This window comes from Thalassophryne amazonica, chromosome 2 (assembly GCF_902500255.1).
Source record: "Thalassophryne amazonica chromosome 2, fThaAma1.1, whole genome shotgun sequence".
Lineage (NCBI taxonomy): Eukaryota > Metazoa > Chordata > Actinopteri > Batrachoidiformes > Batrachoididae > Thalassophryne > Thalassophryne amazonica.
This window is the reverse complement of record NC_047104.1, coordinates 84,361,065-84,380,497: the sequence shown is the minus strand read 5'-3', so window position 1 is coordinate 84,380,497 and position 19,433 is coordinate 84,361,065. Positions and strand designations below refer to the sequence as shown.

The following is a 19,433-nucleotide window of genomic DNA, read 5'->3' as shown; positions in this document are numbered from 1 at the left end:
TATTGTTCACAAACCAGTCTAAATCTGTGATAGTGAGCACTTCTCCTTTGCTGAGATAATCCATCCCACCTCACAGGTGTGCCATATCAAGATGCTGATTAGACACCATGATTAGTGCACAGGTGTGCCTTAGACTGCCCACAATAAAAGGCCACTCTGAAAGGTGCAGTTTTATCTCACAGCACAATGCCACAGATGTCGCAAGATTTGAGGGAGCATGCAATTGGCATGCTGACAGCAGGAATGTCAACCAGAGCTGTTGCTCGTGTATTGAATGTTAACTTCTCTACCATAAGCCGTATCCAAAGGCGTTTCAGAGAATTTGGCAGTACATCCAACCAGCCTCACAACCGCAGACCACGTGTAACCACACCAGCCCAGGACCTCCACATCCAGCATGTTCACCTCCAAGATCGTCTGAGACCAGCCACTCGGACAGCTGCTGAAACAATCGGTTTGCATAACCAAAGAATTTCTGCACAAACTGTCAGAAACCGTCTCAGGGAAGCTCATCTGCATGCTCGTCGTCCTCATCAGGGTCTCGACCTGACTCCAGTTCGTCGTCGTAACCGACTTGAGTGGGCAAATGCTCACATTCGCTGGCGTTTGGCACGTTGGAGAGGTGTTCTCTTCACAGATGAATCCCGGTTCACACTGTCCAGGGCAGATGGCAGACAGCGTGTGTGGCGTCGTGTGGGTGAGCGGTTTTCTGATGTCTATGTTGTGGATCAAGTGGCCCATGGTGGCGGTGGGGTTATGGTATGGGCAGGCGTCTGTTATGGACGAAGAACACAGGTGCATTTTATTGATGGCATTTTGAATGCACAGAGATACCATGACGAGATCCTGAGGCCCATTGTTGTGCCATACATCCAAGAACATCACCTCATGTTGCAGCAGGATAATGCACGGCCCCATGTTGCAAGGATCTGTACACAATTCTTGGAAGCTGAAAATGTCCCAGTTCTTGCATGGCCGGCATACTCACCGGACATGTCACCCATTGAGCATGTTTGGGATGCTCTGGACCGGCGTATACGACAGCGTGTAGCAGTTCCTGCCAATATCCAGCAACTTCGCACAGCCATTGAAGAGGAGTGGACCAACATTCCACAGGTCACAATTGACAACCTGATCGACTCTATGCGAAGGAGATGTGTTGCACTGCATGAGGCAAATGGTGGTCACACCAGATACTGACTGGTATCCCCCCAATAAAACAAAACTGCACCTTTCAGAGTGGCCTTTTATTGTGGGCAGTCTAAGGCACACCTGTGCACTAATCATGGTGTCTAATCAGCATCTTGATATGGCACACCTGTGAGGTGGGATGGATTATCTCAGCAAAGGAGAAGTGCTCACTATCACAGATTTAGACTGGTTTGTGAACAATATTTGAGGGAAATGGTGATATTGTGTATGTGGAAAAAGTTTTAGATCTTTGAGTTCATCTCATACAAAATGGGAGCAAAACCAAAAGTGTTGCGTTTATATTTTTGTTGAGTGTATATTATTTGCTTTTACTGATGTCTTGGATGAATCATTGGATTTTGACAATTTTGTTCTCATCAGTGTATCAAACATTCCTATTTCAACAAAAAATCAGATGTGAGAACTTTTAGTTGCAATTTACTAAATACAATTAACTGAAAAGTTTGGAAAAAGACTATCAAATCTAAAAAAAAAAAAAAAAAAACAAGGTCTGATTTTCTTTGCTTTTATGTCCTAAAGGATATTATGCATTTTTAAAACTAAACATTTCCATGAAACACTTGAAACGTTTCAAGAATACAGCACAGCATTTGTACTCCCTGGATCTCTACAACAAATTTATTACCCGAGGCCAAAATATGGCCATCGGGCATTGCGAAGGCCTTGCGTCCATTCTTCCATCTGTCATCTGTGCTCAGCATAAGTCCAGTCCTGTTACCGCCAGGGTCTTCAAATTCACAGGGAACATTCTCGGGACACAGACCTTGGAAAAGTTCAAAAATGGCTAACCTTGACTTATTTTAAGAGGGTAAAATGTTACATTCTGTTTCCTATGTTTCTGCCCATACGGCCGAGGATATTTTAGCGTTGTGTTATATTTTGCTTTACTTGAGTTGTTTTATTTATTTATTTATTTATTTTTGGTTAGGGGTGGTCACTTTCTGTCCCACCCAATTATGTGTTTACTTTCCTTTTTATTCTGTCCATTTTTCTCTCTCTGTCTCCGCTTTTCAAACTTGTACCTTCTATTAATTGCATCATCAAGGTTTGTCAATTTGTTGCACTTCCAATCACTTCAGCAGAATTAAAATAGATACAGAGTACTGTCTTGTAGCACAATAAATGATACATAAATATGCTGAAGCAATTATACTAAGTAACATATATTTGCAGAACATCTTGATCTGTCCCTCTAACCTTCACTCGTATGGACCGTCGCTAACTATATCTCTCTGTCAGCATCAGCTTTTGCATGATACAAAACTAACCAAGCAAAGCAATCTACTGATCGACTCATAATTAATTTATTACCTCCTTTACACACACGCGCACACACACTTATGCACATACACAAGGGCAGACAATATCAGTCATGTTTGCTGAACTACCACATCAGCAGCACCATGACTTTCACACTCCATTATCTGAGTAAGTGCACCAGCATGCGTGTGTGTGTGTGTGTGTGTGTGTGTGTGTGTGTGTGTGTGTGTGTGTGTGTGTGTGTGTGTGTGTGTGTGTGTGTGTGTGTGTGCATGAGAGTTATAGAAAAGAATTGTGATTCAAAAATCCTTGCTAAAATTTTGCATTCAAAGTGAAGCTGACTGTAAAGGAGGCTGTACCTTCATAGACTGCTTTGAATCCTGCTGAACCAATTGTGTCATCTGACTGGAGGTGCAACCACATCTGATTGGATAAGCTCACAATGAGGTCAGGGACACTGGAGCCAGTGAGTCTAAACACACATATACACAAACATATATACATCCACTATGAAAAACATTTATTATGTACTCTTTACTTTAAATTCAGACTGCACTTTTATTTGTGTCCACTCTTTAAGCATTAGAAAACACATTAAAAAACAAATGGCAGATCATGTAGCAATCGTATCTTACAGGAACACAATGAAACCATTATTATACCCTAATAGTTGCTGCTATTGGAAGCTGTTTGCATTGACACCATAATTCAATCTTTACCCACTGCCATGGAACTATGGATCAATGAAAATGCATCCAGTGCATCCAGAAAGTATTCACAGACCTTCACTTTTTTTCCACATTTGATCATGTTACAGCCTTATTCCAAAATTGATGTTTTTTTTTTTCTTCAAAACTTTACACATAATTCTCCTTAATGACAATGTGAAGGCATTTTTGAGATGTTTGCAAATTTATATATATATATATATATATATATATATATATATATATATATACTAGCAGATTTTGCATGGTCTAGCAGATTTGAAATGTGTAGGTATAATTTTGCTCCTGTGTTGATTTCAGAAATTCAAACATGGACAAGTTTTTTTTTTTTTTTTCCTTCGGTTGTATATGTACCAAGATCAAAATACAAGCCTTTGCCATGAAGCTTAAACTTGAGCTCAGGTGCATCTTTTGTCCACCAAAATGAATCAAATTTTCGTGATTTTTTTTTTTTTTAACTCTAACCCTACTCCTACCCTCAACCCTAACCTTAACCATAACCTAACCCTATTCCTCCCCCCAACCCTAACCATAACCACCCGACCCCCCCCCCCCCCCTTCACTTTTAATTTCGTGCAGCCATCACGGAATGTATAAGAATGAATTTGTCCTGCCGTGATGAAAATGACGCGCTTTTCGTCATAATATCATGAACCAGATAGATTAATGTATATTTCGTGCTGCTGAATTCCAACTGAGTTGATTTTAGACCAGGATAAAAGAGGTACTTACACGTACAGCACCCTTCGAGTGTCTCCTATTTTTCCTCCATCTCCCACAGTCAGAGTGTCATAGCCTCTTTCTAGATCAAACTCTTCAAATGACAGCTTGATGACCTAGAAAGAATTAACAAAAAAAAAATAAATAAATGAATGCATGCTGTGATGACAATACAGGCAAACACAGAAAGACTGTTTTTGTACATTGAGTTAAAAATACATCACTGAGGAAATGTTCATACTTCATCAGGAAATAATACTTCAGTCCCACACAGTTATCAGGAAAGGTGTTATGTGACGCTAGGTGTGATATGCTAAAAAAAGTTGTAAATTGCCTCACAGTGAAGTCTTACACCACTGATGCCCAACCCCATTGTCAGCAGCACCTTCATTTTTCTAACAAAATGAGTGTTAAATGTAGTAAGCTTATAACACAACATACAAGATATGTGAAAATCTGATAAAATAAGATGCAAGGTCAGACTCAGAGTGAAGAAATAGTAGTAAAAGTTCTATTAACTTTGTTTAGCTTTCCTCGCACAGACCTAAATTTTCATGCCACTAAGTTCTTGCGCCACTCCATTTATACTCTAAGTGGGTCAAGCAGATTTCAAATGTGTAGGTATAATTTTTCAACTATGTTGATTATAGAAATTCAAACTTGAGCAAGTTTGTTTTGTGTTTTTTTTTTGTTTGTTTGTTTGTGTTTTTCCAGTTGTAGACATTCTAAGGTCAAAATATAAACTCTGGAGTGATTGTGCTTTTGTGGTAGCTCTTCCCAGATTCTGGAACAAGTTACCTCCTGATTTATGCATTGTTTTTGACCTTGCACTTTTTTAAACACAGTTCAAGACTTATTGACTTAAACTGGCTTTTAATACTTGTGGAACTGTAACATGTTCTGTTTTTTATGTGCCACTTTAAAGCCCCCATCACACATATCAAGAATGTGCAGGAACCATGCCTGACATGACAAATATTGCCATAATCTGACGCAGTCAGGAGAAAATGAGGCGTGGTCAGAAGTGTCAGAACACATCCAGATTACCTTGTCCATACCTGCACGATGGCATCAAAGGGCATGTAGACAACAGGTAGATGACACAGACTGCTGTCAGACGGCCATAACAGACGCTGAAGACTGCCGATGTCCAAACGTCTGGTTGGCAAACACAGGACCAGGGTGGGAGGCAGCGCTGTGTTCCTCACGCACACATGCCTCAGAGTGAGTAGCGCACGTGTGCATGGCGCACATGCACCCCGCACACGAGTGTGGGGCTGAAATTGTCACTCAGCCGTGTGTCTGTCTGTGTGTGTATATGCATAACATTGCAAGAGCCACTTAGCACATGCACAGGGTGCACTTGCACACACATGCCACTGGACAATTTTACTGAAAGTTTGTTGGCAGTGGACGAAGCAGTCCCATGCACCAGACGCAGCCTTTCCAGTGAACTTTGTGTTTTGACTCACTTCAGGAGCACAACACAACTCTGGACACTGCGATGGTTGGATTATCACATGGGATTTATTTTTGTGTGGTTCATTCCAGCACACAGCAGCCGGGTGAGAGGATTTTAACCACAGGCTGTGGTATTGTCTCCATGTCCATGTCTCCACGTCCACGTCCATGGGGAGGTGTGGGTGGTGGCATTGTTATACATGGCACATGCAGGTCATCCCAGCAGGCTTTGCCATGCCAGAGCCATCTCAAGGTTCCCTCGTATGTGCTCAAATCATTTCGGATCCTGTTTTGTCACCATCGGAGTATGTAAATTGCAGTGGTGGGCACAGTTCCGATAATCCGATAACAGATAATTATCGAAGATAATGTTTTCATTATCGGATTATCTTTTTAGATAATTTAAAAACCATTATCGGACTAATTATCTTCCGATACATTTTTGTCTGATACCTTTTAGACCGATAACATAGTAAACAAAGATGAACAGTGATAAACATTTTTAAAACTTAAAATCAGTTGAGCACCTACCTGTAAAAAGTTTCCTAACAGATGTATAGTTCTACCCTCTGCAAACAGAAGAGAGCTGTTTTGAAGAAACCACTCTATCCTCTGCCAGCAAAAGAGAAGTAGTCTCACAAAAAAAAAAAAAAAAAAAAAAATTCCTTTAACACCATACTGATATGTTGGCAATATCACCCAAGTCATCCAGAGGCATACATTTTTAACTTATGGTTCAAATTTTAACAAAACTAATTTTGGATAAGTTATTTAAAATTACTGTCATGTCTGATGTTTTATAAAGTGAAAATATCAGATATATGTAATGTGCTAATTTTAAGGTTTTAGTGAGCACATGCTGTGCACAGAAGTGCATTATGGGTGATAAGGTAATTTCAGTACATTCACGACAGGACAAATGCATTTCAGACACTCTGTTCAGGCTCCACGGACAACAGCATTAAACTCTAGTGCCTAAAACTCTCGTAAATATATTCTCTGGGTTTATAGACGTTGATGTATTTGCGTTTGTTAAATTCCACGCATCTTAAATGTAGCAGACATGGATTATCTGGGATTTTGTTTTGGCAAGTTTTTCAGACCTCTACTGCCATCTACGGGCCAGTAGTGTTCATGGCAGTATTCACCCTAAGTACTAAGCGTCTGGGCACCAGTAGATGGCAGTGATCTATTTATTTTGACCCCGGTTATATCAGATGGTTGTCAAATCAACTTTTTGGCTTTGCAAATGTTTTGTTTTTTGTTTCTTTTTACAAATTACACTCAACAAAAAAAAACGCAACACTTTTGGTTTTGCTCCCATTTTGTATGAGATGAACTCAAAGATCTAAAACTTTTTCCACATATACAATATCACCATTTCTCTCAAATATTGTTCACAAACCAGTCTGAATCTGTGATAGTGAGCACTTCTCCTTTGTTGAGATAATCCATCCCACCTCACAGGTGTGCCATACCAAGATGCTGATTAGACACCATGATTAGTGCACAGGTGTGCCTTAGACTGCCCACAATAAAAGGCCACTCTGAAAGGTGCAGTTTTATCACACAGCACAATGCCACAGATGTCGCAAGATTTGAGGGAGCGTGCAATTGGCATGCTGACAGCAGGAATGTCAACCAGAACTGTTGCTCGTGTATTGAATGTTCATTTCTCTACCATAAGCCGTCTCCAAAGGCGTTTCAGAGAATTTGGCAGTACATCCAACCAGCCTCACAACCGCAGACCACGTGTAACCACACCAGCCCAGGACCTCCACATCCAGCATGTTCACCTCCAAGATCGTCTGAGACCAGCCACTCGGACAGCTGCTGGAACAATCGGTTTGCATAACCAAAGAATTTCTGCACAAACAGTCAGAAACTGTCTCAGGGAAGCTCATCTGCATGCTCGTCGTCCTCATCGGGGTCTTGACCTGACTCCAGTTCGTCGTTGTAACCGATTTGAGTGGGCAAATGCTCACATTTGCTGCCGTTTGGCACGTTGGAGAGGTGTTCTCTTCACGGATGATGCGAAGGAGATGTGTTGCACTGCATGAGGCAAATGGTGGTCACACCAGATACTGACTGGTATCCCCCCCCCAATAAAACAAAACTGCACCTTTCAGAGTGGCCTTTTATTGTGGGCAGTCTAAGGCACACCTGTGCACTAATCATGGTGTCTAATCAGCATCTTGGTATGGCACACCTGTGAGGTGGGATGGATTATCTCAGCAAAGGAGAAGTGCTCAATATCACAGATTTAGACTGGTTTGTGCACAGTATTTGAGGGAAATGGTGATATTGTGTATGTGGAAAAAGTTTTAGATCGTTGAGTTAATCTCATACAAAATGGGAGCAAAACCAAAAGTGTTGCGTTTATATTTTTGTTGAGTATAAGTTTAAAAACAAAACAAAACAACAACAACAACAAAAACATTACAAGACAGCTCTGCGGTGTTTGTACAGGCACAGTGCGAGCGGTTGGATGCTTGTAGCCCTTCAGCAGCAGGATACAGAATAATATCAAACAGGTTTGATTTTCATTCGACCATACGATCGGCGATCAGGAGGTGGTCGTGAGATGTTAAACGCAGCTTGTTACTCCATGTACACTACACGATGCAGGATGTGCGATTAACCTGAAACTTGGTCCAAAAAATTCTCACACGAATGAAAAATCATCTGAAAAAGAGCCAAAACTCGCACAGTGTAAAACCAACATTTATGTGTCAAGACAAAGTGCACGTTTTACAACATCATCAAACGTGAGCATGGCACTAATAAAATGAGCGCACATTCTTTCCACATGCAAAACATTTTGCAATGACACTTCCAGGGCTCCATAAAAATGCCTGTTTGTACAAATAAAAATGGAATATTTTACAAAAGCACATTTATCTGTAAAAACCAATACACGACACATGTCACATTAACGTGTTGGTTTACATAATGAATGACTGAACCAATCAGTGTTTAGCAGAGGCACTTTTACCCAGAATCCTTTGTGATCTGTCAGTGTTTGTTACAAAACCTCAGAATTAGTGCATTGTTCAACATTAAAAGATATATGTTATATTTTAACTTTGTACAAATGACAGAATTGACATTAATGGAGTTATTCTATCTGTATTAATGTTATTTATAAATCAAAAGCAGCGTGACTTTATTTTCCAAGACCTCCGCCTGACCGGAGCATTGTGATTGATAGAGAGCTGGGCTTTGTGGCTGCTCTCAGTGTGCCTCTGTGCTGGAAGCTGTGCAGTAAACAAGAGCTTCCAGCAGTGGGCAGGATGTTCAAAGATAAAAGTGTGGCGTCATTGTTTGGGTCTGTTGTCACTTTTAATATTACTAGAAGCTATTGTGGCATTAAAACTCAAATACAGTTTATTAGTAGTTGCAAATGTACCAGAGACAATATTGGAATTTATCTGTTATCGGTTATCTGTAACTTCCGATACATTTTTGGGTGGTTTATCGTTTTATCTTTATCAAAGATAACTTTTAATTTATCTGATTATCTGTTATCAAAGTTATCAAAGTAAATTGTGAATTCTTGATCTTTGATTTTACTGTAAAGCACTTTAGACACCTCTGGCTGCAGTAAAGATCTATAGAAATGAACGTTGATTGACTGATTGAATCAATCAATCAATCAATTTTATTTATATAGCGCCAAATCACAACAAACAGTTGCCCCAAGGCGCTTTATATTGTAAGGCAAGGCCATACAATAATTACGTAAAAACCCCAACGGTCAAAACGACCCCCTGTGAGCAAGCACTTGGCGACAGTGGGAAGGAAAAACTCCCTTTTAACAGGAAGAAACCTCCAGCAGAACCAGGCTCAGGGAGGGGCAGTCTTCTGCTGGGACTGGTTGGGGCTGAGGGAGAGAACCAAGAAAAAGACATGCTGTGAAGGGGAGCAGAGATCAATCACTAATGATTAAATGCAGAGTGGTGCATACAGAGCAAAAAGAGAAAGAAACACTCAGTGCATCATGGGAACCCCCCAGCAGTCTAAGTCTATAGCAGCATAACTAAGGGATGGTTCAGGGTCACCTGATCCAGCCCTAACTATAAGCTTTAGCAAAAAGGAAAGTTTTAAGCCTAATCTTAAAAGTAGAGAGGGTGTCTGTCTCCCTGATCTGAATTGGGAGCTGGTTCCACAGGAGAGGAGCCTGAAAGCTGAAGGCTCTGCCTCCCATTCTACTCTTACAAACCCTAGGAACTACAAGTAAGCCTGCAGACTGAGAGCGAAGCGCTCTATTGGGGTGATATGGTACTATGAGGTCCCTAAGATAAGATGGGACCTGATTATTCAAAACCTTATAAGTAAGAAGAAGAATTTTAAATTCTATTCTAGAATTAACAGGAAGCCAATGAAGAGAGGCTTATATGGGTGAGATATGCACTCTCCTTCTAGTCCCCGTTAGTAGTCTAGCTGCAGCATTTTGAATTAACTGAAGGCTTTTCAGGGAACTTTTAGGACAGCCTGATAATAACGAATTACAATAGTCCAGCCTAGAGGAAATAAATGCATGAATTAGTTTTTCAGCATCACTCTGAGACAAGACCTTTCTAATTTTAGAGATATTGCGTAAATGCAAAAAAGCAGTCCTACATATTTGTTTAATATACGCTTTGAATGACATATCCTGATCAAAAATGACTCCAAGATTTCTCACAGTATTACTAGAGGTCAGGGTAATGCCATCCAGAGTAAGGATCTGGTTAGACACCATGTTTCTAAGATTTGTGGGGCCAAGTACAATAACTTCAGTTTTATCTGAGTTTAAAAGCAGGAAATTAGAGGTCATCCATGTCTTTAGGTCTGTAAGACAATCCTGCAGTTTAGCTAATTGGTGTGTGTCCTCTGGCTTCATGGATAGATAAAGCTGGGTATCATCTGTGTAACAATGAAAATTTAAGCAATGCCGTCTAATAATACTGCCTAAGGGAAGCATGTATAAAGTGAATAAAATTGGTCCTAGCACAGAACCTTGTGGAACTCCATAATTAACCTTAGTCTGTGAAGAAGATTCCCCATTTACATGAACAAATTGTAATCTATTAGATAAATATGATTCAAACCACCGCAGCGCAGTGCCTTTAATACCTATGGCATGCTCTAATCTCTGTAATAAAATTTTATGGTCAACAGTATCAAAAAGCAGCACTGAGGTTTAACAGAACAAGCACAGAGATGAGTCCACTGTCTGAGGCCATAAGAACATCATTTGTAACCTTCACTAATGCTGTTTCTGTACTATGATGAATTCTAAAACCTGACTGAAACTCTTCAATAGACCATTCCTCTGCAGATGATCAGTTAGCTGTTTTACAACTACCCTTTCAAGAATTTTTGAGAGAAAAGGAAGGTTGGAGATTGGCCTATAATTAGCTAAGATAGCTGGGTCAAGTGATGGCTTTTTAAGTAATGGTTTAATTACTGCCACCTTAAAAGCCTGTGGTACATAGCCAACTAATAAAGATAGATTGATCATATTTAAGATCGAAGCATTAAATAATGGTAGGGCTTCCTTGAGCAGCCTGGTAGGAATGGGGTCTAATAGACATGTTGATGGTTTGGATGAAGTAACTAATGAAAATAACTCAGACAGAACAATCTGAGAGAAAGAGTCTAACCAAATACCGGCATCACTGAAAGCAGCCAAAGATAACGATACGTCTTTGGGATGGTTATGAGTAATTTTTTCTCTAATAGTTAAAATTTTATTAGCAAAGAAAGTCACGAAGTCATTACTAGTTAAAGTTAAAGGAATACTCGGCTCAATAGAGCTCTGACTCTTTGTCAGCCTGGCTACAGTGCTGAAAAGAAACCTGGGGTTGTTCTTATTTTCTTCAATTAGTGATGAGTACTAAGATGTCCTAGCTTTACGGAGGGCTTTTTTATAGAGCAACAGACTCTTTTTCCAGGCTAAGTGAAGATCATCTAAATTAGTGAGACGCCATTTCCTCTCCAACTTACGGGTTATCTGCTTTAAGCTGCGAGTTTGTGAGTTATACCATGGAGTCAGGCACTTCTGATTTAAAGCTCTCTTTTTCAGAGGAGCTACAGCATCCAAAGTTGTCTTCAATGAGGATGTAAAACTATTGACGAGATACTCTATCTCACTTACAGAGTTTAGGTAGCTACTCTGCACTGTGTTGGTATATGGCATTAGAGAACATAAAGAAGGAATCATATCCTTAAACCTAGTTACAGCGCTTTCTGAAAGACTTCTAGTGTAATGAAACTTATTCCCCACTGCTGGGTAGTCCATCAGATTAAATGTAAATGTTATTAAGAAATGATCAGACAGAAGGGAGTTTTCAGGGAATACTCTTAAGTCTTCAATTTCCATACCATAAGTCAGAACAAGATCTAAGATATGATTAAAGTGCTGGGTGGACTCATTTACATTTTGAGCAAAGCCAATTGAGTCTAATAATAGATTAAATGCAGTGTTGAGGCTGTCATTCTCAGCATCTGTGTGGATGTTAAAATCGCCCACTATAATTATCTTATCTGAGCTAAGCACTAACTCAGACAAAAGGTCTGAAAATTCACAGAGAAACTCACAGTAACGACCAGGTGGACGATAGATAATAACAAATAAAACTGGTTTTTGGGACTTCCAATTTGGATGGACAAGACTAAGAGTCAAGCTTTCAAATGAATTAAAGCTCTGTCTGGGTTTTTGATTAATTAATAAGCTGGAATGGAAGATTGCTGCTAATCCTCCGCCTCGGCCCGTGCTACGAGCATTCTGGCAGTTAGTGTGACTCGGGGGAGTTGACTCATTTAAACTAACATATTCATCCTGCTGTAACCAGGTTTCTGTAAGGCAGAATAAATCAATATGTTGATCAATTATTATATCATTTACTAACAGGGACTTAGAAGAGAGATACCTAATGTTTAATAGACCACATTTAACTGTTTTAGTCTGTGGTGCAGTTGAAGGTGCTATATTATTTTTTCTTTTTGAATTTTTATGCTTAAATAGATTTTTGCTGGTTATTGGTGGTCTGGGAGCAGGCACCATCTGGTCGGGGATGGGGTAATGAGGGGATGGCAGGGGGAGAGAAGCTGCAGAGAGGTGTGTAAGACTACAACTCTGCTTCCTGGTCCCAACCCTGGATAGTCACGGTTTGGAGGATTTAAGAAAATTGGCCAGATTTCTAGAAATGAGAGCTGCTCCATCCAAAGTTGGATGGATGCCGTCTCGCCTAACAAGACCAGGTTTTCCCCAGAAGCTTTGCCAATTATCAATGAAGCCCACCTCATTTTTTGGACACCACTCAGACAGCCAGCAATTCAAGGAGAACATGCGGCTAAACATGTCACTCCCAGTCCGATTGGGGAGGGGCCCAGAGAAACTACAGAGTCCGATATTGTTTTTGCAAAGTTACACACCGATTCAATGTTAATTTTAGTGACCTCCGATTGGCGTAACCGGGTGTCATTACGGCCGACGTGAATTACAATCTTACCAAATTTACGCTTAGCCTTAGCCAGCAGTTTCAAATTTCCTTCAATGTCGCCTGCTCTGGCCCCCGGAAGACAATTGACTATGGTTGCTGGTGTCGCTAACTTCACATTTCTCAAAACAGAGTCGCCAATAACCAGAGTTTGATCCTCGGCGGGTGTGTCGTCGAGTGGGGAAAAACGGTTAGAAATGTGAACGGGTTGGCGGTGTACACGGGGCTTCTGTTTAGAACTACTCTTCCTCCTCACAGTCACCCAGTCGGCCTGCTTTCCCGGCTGCTCGGGATCTGCCAGAGGGAAACTAACGGTGGCTAAGCTACCTTGGTCCGCACCGACTACAGGGGCCTGGCTAGCTGTAGAATTTTCCACGGTGCGGAGCCGAGTCTCCAATTCGCCCAGCCTGGCCTCCAAAGCTACGAATAAGCTACACTTATTACAAGTACCATTACTGCTAAAGGAGGCCGAGGAATAACTAAACATTTCACACCCAAGCAGAAAAGTGCGGGAGAGACAGGAGAAGCCGCCATGCTAAACCGGCTAAGAGCTAGTAGCTGCGCTAAGCTAGCGGATTCCTAAAAACACACAAAGTGAATAATGTGTAAATAATTTAGAGGTGATTCAGCAGAGGGAGTGCTTTAGTTAAGGCACGTGAAGATTACACTGTGAAACAAATCGTTACCTAGGTAACTAGATCAATCTAACTGCGCAGATTAAACAGCTAACAGATACAGCAAAACACCGCTGTGCTCCGGAACAGGAAGTGATACAATACCGCAGTGAGAGCCAACCACCAGTAGAGGCAAGCAAGAGCTGTCAAAAGCTGTGTGAATGTGTGCAATCTTTCTGTCCCAGCAAAAGAACTCTTAACTTCAAATCTAGGCTTGTGTCTCATATGCACCTTCTGAGTTTTTAAGAAAATGCTCCTCTATACCACTTCATCATGAAGCTATATAACTGGTAATGCAAAATGAAAAACTCTGTAAATGGACTGCATTGATACAGCACATTTCCATCTGAATTAGCAGCTCAAAGCACTTTACAGTAACGCCTTTCATTCAGCCATTCTCAGACACCAGTGTCAGGGTGTTGTCATGCAAGGCACTCAGTACAGACTGGGAACAACTTGGAGATTAAGGACCTTGTCCAAGGGCCCTTACTGATTTTCTGGCGAGACGGGAGTTTGAACCAAGGATTTTCAGGTGTTAAGCCCACTGCTTAATCGCTAGACTATCGCTTCCCCAAAACACACCATAATCACATTATTTTCTATAATTCATTTCCAGAAATTGTTCATTAAAAATCAGCTGAATAACATAGAACATGATGTGAGAGATTGAGAGATCTTCTCTCTCTGTCACACACATCAGTGAGTGAGAGTGTGTGAGTATGTTTGTGTGTGTGTGTGTGTGTCTGTGTGTGTGTGTGTGTGTGTGTGTGTGTGTGTGTGTGTGTGTGTGTGTGCGTGTATGCATATGACTGTGCATGCATACACACACACACACACACACACACACACACACACCAGTGGTGGCTGCCAGTCTTTCAAAGAAGGGAAGCTCATTGTCAACTTACATTATAAAATTTGTGAGTTTATTTATATGTAAATTCTGTCCTCTGTTCCTTTTCAAGAAAATGGTCAGTGAACCTATGGTACCAAGTAGGCATCTGTTCCAGGCACCTGACCAGTGTTCTTTCAATGGCCAGCAGAGCTAGGCTGATTAGACGACCTTGACCCACTGTGTTGTGGCTGCAAAGGGCCTTTCACACTAAATGCACAAACATTCTGCACATTGCCCTAATACCCATTATTTTCAATGAGCAGTGTTGCGCAAAGGTCATGTCGCAGAATAAAGTGCGAAACCCAACCTTGGGTGACACTCCTTTGGATAGCGTGACCAGAGCAAACCACAGAAGATGACAGAGTGCAGAAATGTGTGTCAGAGGAACATCAGAACTGCTAATTTATACACAGCAGTTTTCTAAAAAAAAATCTTAGATTTTTTTTTAACTGAAGATTACTTTCTGATTACTGTATATTTTGAAGTTAATCAATATTTCTTAGATTAGAAAACTTAAAGTAAAAATAAATGATTCTTTAGAAATCTTTTATGTTCATCTGTAAATTAAAACCATAACTTGTCTATTGTTGTTTCAGATGAGATGATTTATTGAGTAACTTGACAATGAACCTTCGATATTTACTTTTAGACAAATAAAATAGCATGAAAAGTAATATCTACATTTTTTCATATCTGCAGTACAACCAGGAAATAAGACTCCATAAATATGCTTAAATATTTATTATATACACAACAGAAGATGATGTAACAATGACTGCAGTGTGTCTGTTAATTTGGATTTCTCAATTTGATATAAACCTTATGATGATTTTTTTTTAGTCATGTCAACATTTAATTATGTCTTTGTTACCTATGCTTTTAGAAGTAATTACTAAAATATGAAATTTAACTATTCTAGTGATTGTGAATATTTTAAATTTATACACAATAGGGGCAGGGCTTCTTCTACCTGTGCAGGTGTTTTATTGACTGAACTTTGACTTCATGGACAAGTTAAAGGCTAGGCCAATATTAGCCGATAAAACTTCAGTGATCAGTGGTGCACAAAAGTAATGCTTTATTTTCAGATTACTCACACACCTTCAACAAAATTGCAAAAGGTGCATTACTCAAACTGGGTGTATATATATATATATATATATATATATATATATATAATATATTCTCCTTATATATATATATATATAAGGAGAATTTAGGACTGAGTGTGTCTCCTCAATCATACTGACTGCTGTCTCTCTCTCTCTGACCAGGTCTGCGGGTCTCTGGTTGGGCCGGCTGCTTCACCCCCCCCAGCTGCTTCAGCTTTGCCTGGCCCCGCTCCGAACAGTTACTGAAAAAAGCTCCCCCAAGCCGGACGATATTCATCACTCATTCTGTTTCTTGCTGCTAATCTTTTGGTAATGACTCACAGACTGAACGTTTCACTTTTCATTTTCACATTTTTTGGGAGCACTCGATGTTTCACAAACATGGTGACTGGGAGACTTGTTCAGCCTCTGGCACAAAAACACAAACTCCACCCCTATATGCATTCTGCGCATGCTGAAGTGATGTGTATATCTCAAAATAGCTGTCAGTCAAAATGGGATTCACCCTTTTGACTGATCCTCTAATCATCATGCAGAAGCTCAGTGTCCAGGCCGGCCGAGGCCAGTTGACAGGCCCATTCACCCTCAGAGACACTGAGTGTGCGGGGCATTTAGCATTTATCCAATGATCACCGAGTTTCGAGGCAATGAAGAAAGCCGTTCCATGCAGTCCCACTGAAGTGAACGGGCGCTCAGCTTCTAAGGGCAAATGTATCAACAATAGACCATACAAATACCAATGTTCAAACTGATAAACTTTATTGTTTTTGTGCAAATATTTGCTCATTTTGAAATGGATGTCTGCAACACGTTTCAAAAAAGCTGGGACAGTGGTATGTTTACCACTGTGTTACATTGCCTTTCCTTCTAACACTAATTGTGTGACACTAATTGTGTGTCATGACTGGGTATAAAAGGAGCATCCGCAAAAGGCTCAGCCATTCAAAAGCAAAGATGGGGCAAGGATCACCACTTTGTGAACAACTGCGTGGAAAAATAGTCCAACAGTTTAAGAACAATGTTTCTCAACATTCAATTGCAATTAATTTAGGGATTCCATCATCTACAGTCCATAATATAATCAGAAGATTCAGAGAATCTGGAGAACTTTCTACACGTAAGCGGCAAGGCCGAAAACCAACATTGAGTGCCTGTGACCTTCGATCCCTCAGGCAGCACTGCATTAAAAACTGACATCATTGTGTAAAGGATCTTAACGCATGGGCTCAGGAACACTTCAGAAAACCACTGTCAGTTAACACAGTTCATCGCTACATCTACAAGTGCAAGTTATGAGTTGCCACAGTGACATTAAAGATCAGTAGTAATTCCTCCATAGTTGAATTTCAAACAATAGAGATCGAGTATTCATGCGTCAAGCTGAATTTTATGGAACTGAATGTGTCAAATTTAGTTTTTTTTTTTTTTTTTTTACAGAAACAAGAACTGTGTGTCACTAGTGGAAATACATTAATAAAATGAAAAATAAATCAAATATAATGAACAAAATAAATCATACCTCAGAACTTCATCAAGTGTATTGAAAATCGCCTCGCCAGTGCCGATGTTGCAGACTGGCATGCTGATGATCCTAGACTTCGCCCCTGTGTTTATTAGGGATGGGTATCGATAAGATTTTATTGATATTGATAACATTATCGATTCCGCTTATCGATCCGATTCCTTATTGATTCCCATATACGAATAAGGGAATCGATTCACAAGGAAACCTCTTGTGAATTTTTGTGTGCTAAAAGTCGGCTTTACAGGTTTTCTATGTCAGCAGGTCAAAGAGCTTTTTCTTATCATGCACCCGCTCTGTGGAATGATCTTCCTGCGACCGTGAGACAGTTGGAGTCTGTGGACATTTTTAACTCAAGACTTAAAGCCTATTTTTATTCTCTTTCTTATGAATAGTTTTTTTAAATTATTATTTTGTATCTGTTTTATTCTTTTACTTCTGTTTTTAATTATGTATTTGAATTTTTTAATTTTTATTTATTTATTTTAATTTTTTATGTTGAACTGTTCTATGTGAGGCACCTTGAGATGGATTTTGTTGTGATTTGGCGCTTTATAAGCCGATTAAATTGAAATTGAAATTGAACAACATTTTATTGAGTCTTTAAGTAAATAAATATGAAATTGGTCACTGGATCCTTAAACTTTGGACATAAATAAACTTTGCATGGTGGATCCTTGATCTCTGGACATAAATAGGAATAAACAAAATCTGTAGTTTTTGTCAAAAGCATTTCCTTTCAGACATTATTGGCATAAATGTCTTTCCATATGTCTGAGCTGAGCTCTAACAGCTGGCTGTGCTGCACAATAGGATGTAATTTATAATAAAGAATACAGCACGTCTTATTTTGGGAGGAAAAAATGTATTAATCGATTGTAGTTTCTTATCTGTAATACAACGTTTGTAAGAGGTGTCAAGCAGCAATTCGTTTTTAAGTTATTATTTCTGACTAGACCCTGTCTCGGCAGAGAGCCGCGCAGCGTTTGAAGCTGTGCAAACGGAACAGAGGACGATTCTTGGCTCAACAAGACAAGAATCCCAGTTAGTGACTTTAATCCACACAAAAGTGACTCACCATATTTTAATGGCTTTGAAAGAGGTTAAGAAGTGGACCTGCCGTTTCTGAAGAGCAGCGAATTAAAGAACCAATGAACTAGTGCATCAAAGCATTGTTTCAATGGCTCACGCTTCAAAGTGGAGACGCGCTGCAGAAACGATTGATTACAGACATGGGTGCAATTTGGTGGGGGATTGGGGGGACATGTCCCCCCCACCTTTTCAACCAGGGGGGACAGAATATGGTATGTCCCTCCCACCTTCTGACATATATGTGTGTACTTGAAACATGCTATGCCAGTCTTATCTGCAAACCATGTCAGTCTTATGTGCAAAACCATGTCTGAATAGTATCTTTGTTTCTGCAAGTTTGTATTTTTAGCAGCATTGACTTGTTTACAACACCTGTTTCTTGTTTGTCACATTTGGAATTTTCTGGGACTGCATTTGCCCAGATTTGAAACCAAAAATAGTTGCCTCTAGGGACTAGTGTCTACACATAAGTATCAATGGACCATATGCTAATTTACTAAATTCTGAAAGTTAGAAAAGGAAATCAGAAAAGCTATCTGGGACCTCAGAAAGCCCATCTGCAATTATTGCTTGATCTCCAAAATCAGTCTATGCAAGCGAAATTATGTTCAGTATGAGTGTTGTCATTAGTGCCACTTCGAAAATTAAATTCATGATAAGTAATTTATCCTTAACTTATGATCTGTTGTTTTTCAAACTTATGCAAAAATAAATCTTGAGAAAAAAAAATACAGTATGCGATAGTTAATTATTAAGAGCCTGTTCTTTCATATTTATGAATACATTTTACCACATTGCAGTTTTTTTTTTAAATGAAAACTCAACCTATCATTCTTTTTGAGTTCTACACATGTGGTCATACCTTATTTACACCAGGATGTTAATAAAATCAATGCTGGCTATTCTCAGAATAAAGTACTTATATCCACAGTTTCAAATTGCAAAAGTCAAATGCTGTCCACTTTATGGTCTTCTCAAAACATTAAAATTACTGTTCTGGATGCTCAGAATGCATCTGAGCTTATGTAGAAACCATTGGCTTCTAGGGGCCTAAAACGGCCGCCTGACCCCGGGCCTATGGGCTTCGGCCCTGCGGGCCTCGCATTTTGTCCATCCCAATTTCTAGTTCTAAATTGCGCCCTTGATTACAGACCAAACCCTGAATATCCGTAAGACTTTATTTGTACATCTGTATGACTCTGAAACTCGGAAAAATCCCTATAATATACGGACAATCCGTATAGGTTGACATGTATGGGACAAAAGAGGAAAG

General features: G+C 39.9%; 1 protein-coding gene across 1 annotated transcript in view; it reads right to left on the bottom strand.

Annotated features, from left to right (window-relative positions):
- LOC117503844 (CUB and sushi domain-containing protein 1-like) overlaps positions 1–19,433 on the bottom strand; it is a 2,069,078-nt gene that overhangs the window by 819,869 nt on the left and 1,229,776 nt on the right. The window contains exons 11-12 of the mRNA XM_034163109.1: positions 3,933–4,036; positions 2,832–2,944 (exon numbers count right to left, since the gene is read on the bottom strand). Of these exons, the coding sequence (XP_034019000.1) occupies positions 2,832–2,944; positions 3,933–4,036 (217 nt within the window). The remainder of the gene's footprint in view (positions 1–2,831; positions 2,945–3,932; positions 4,037–19,433) is intronic.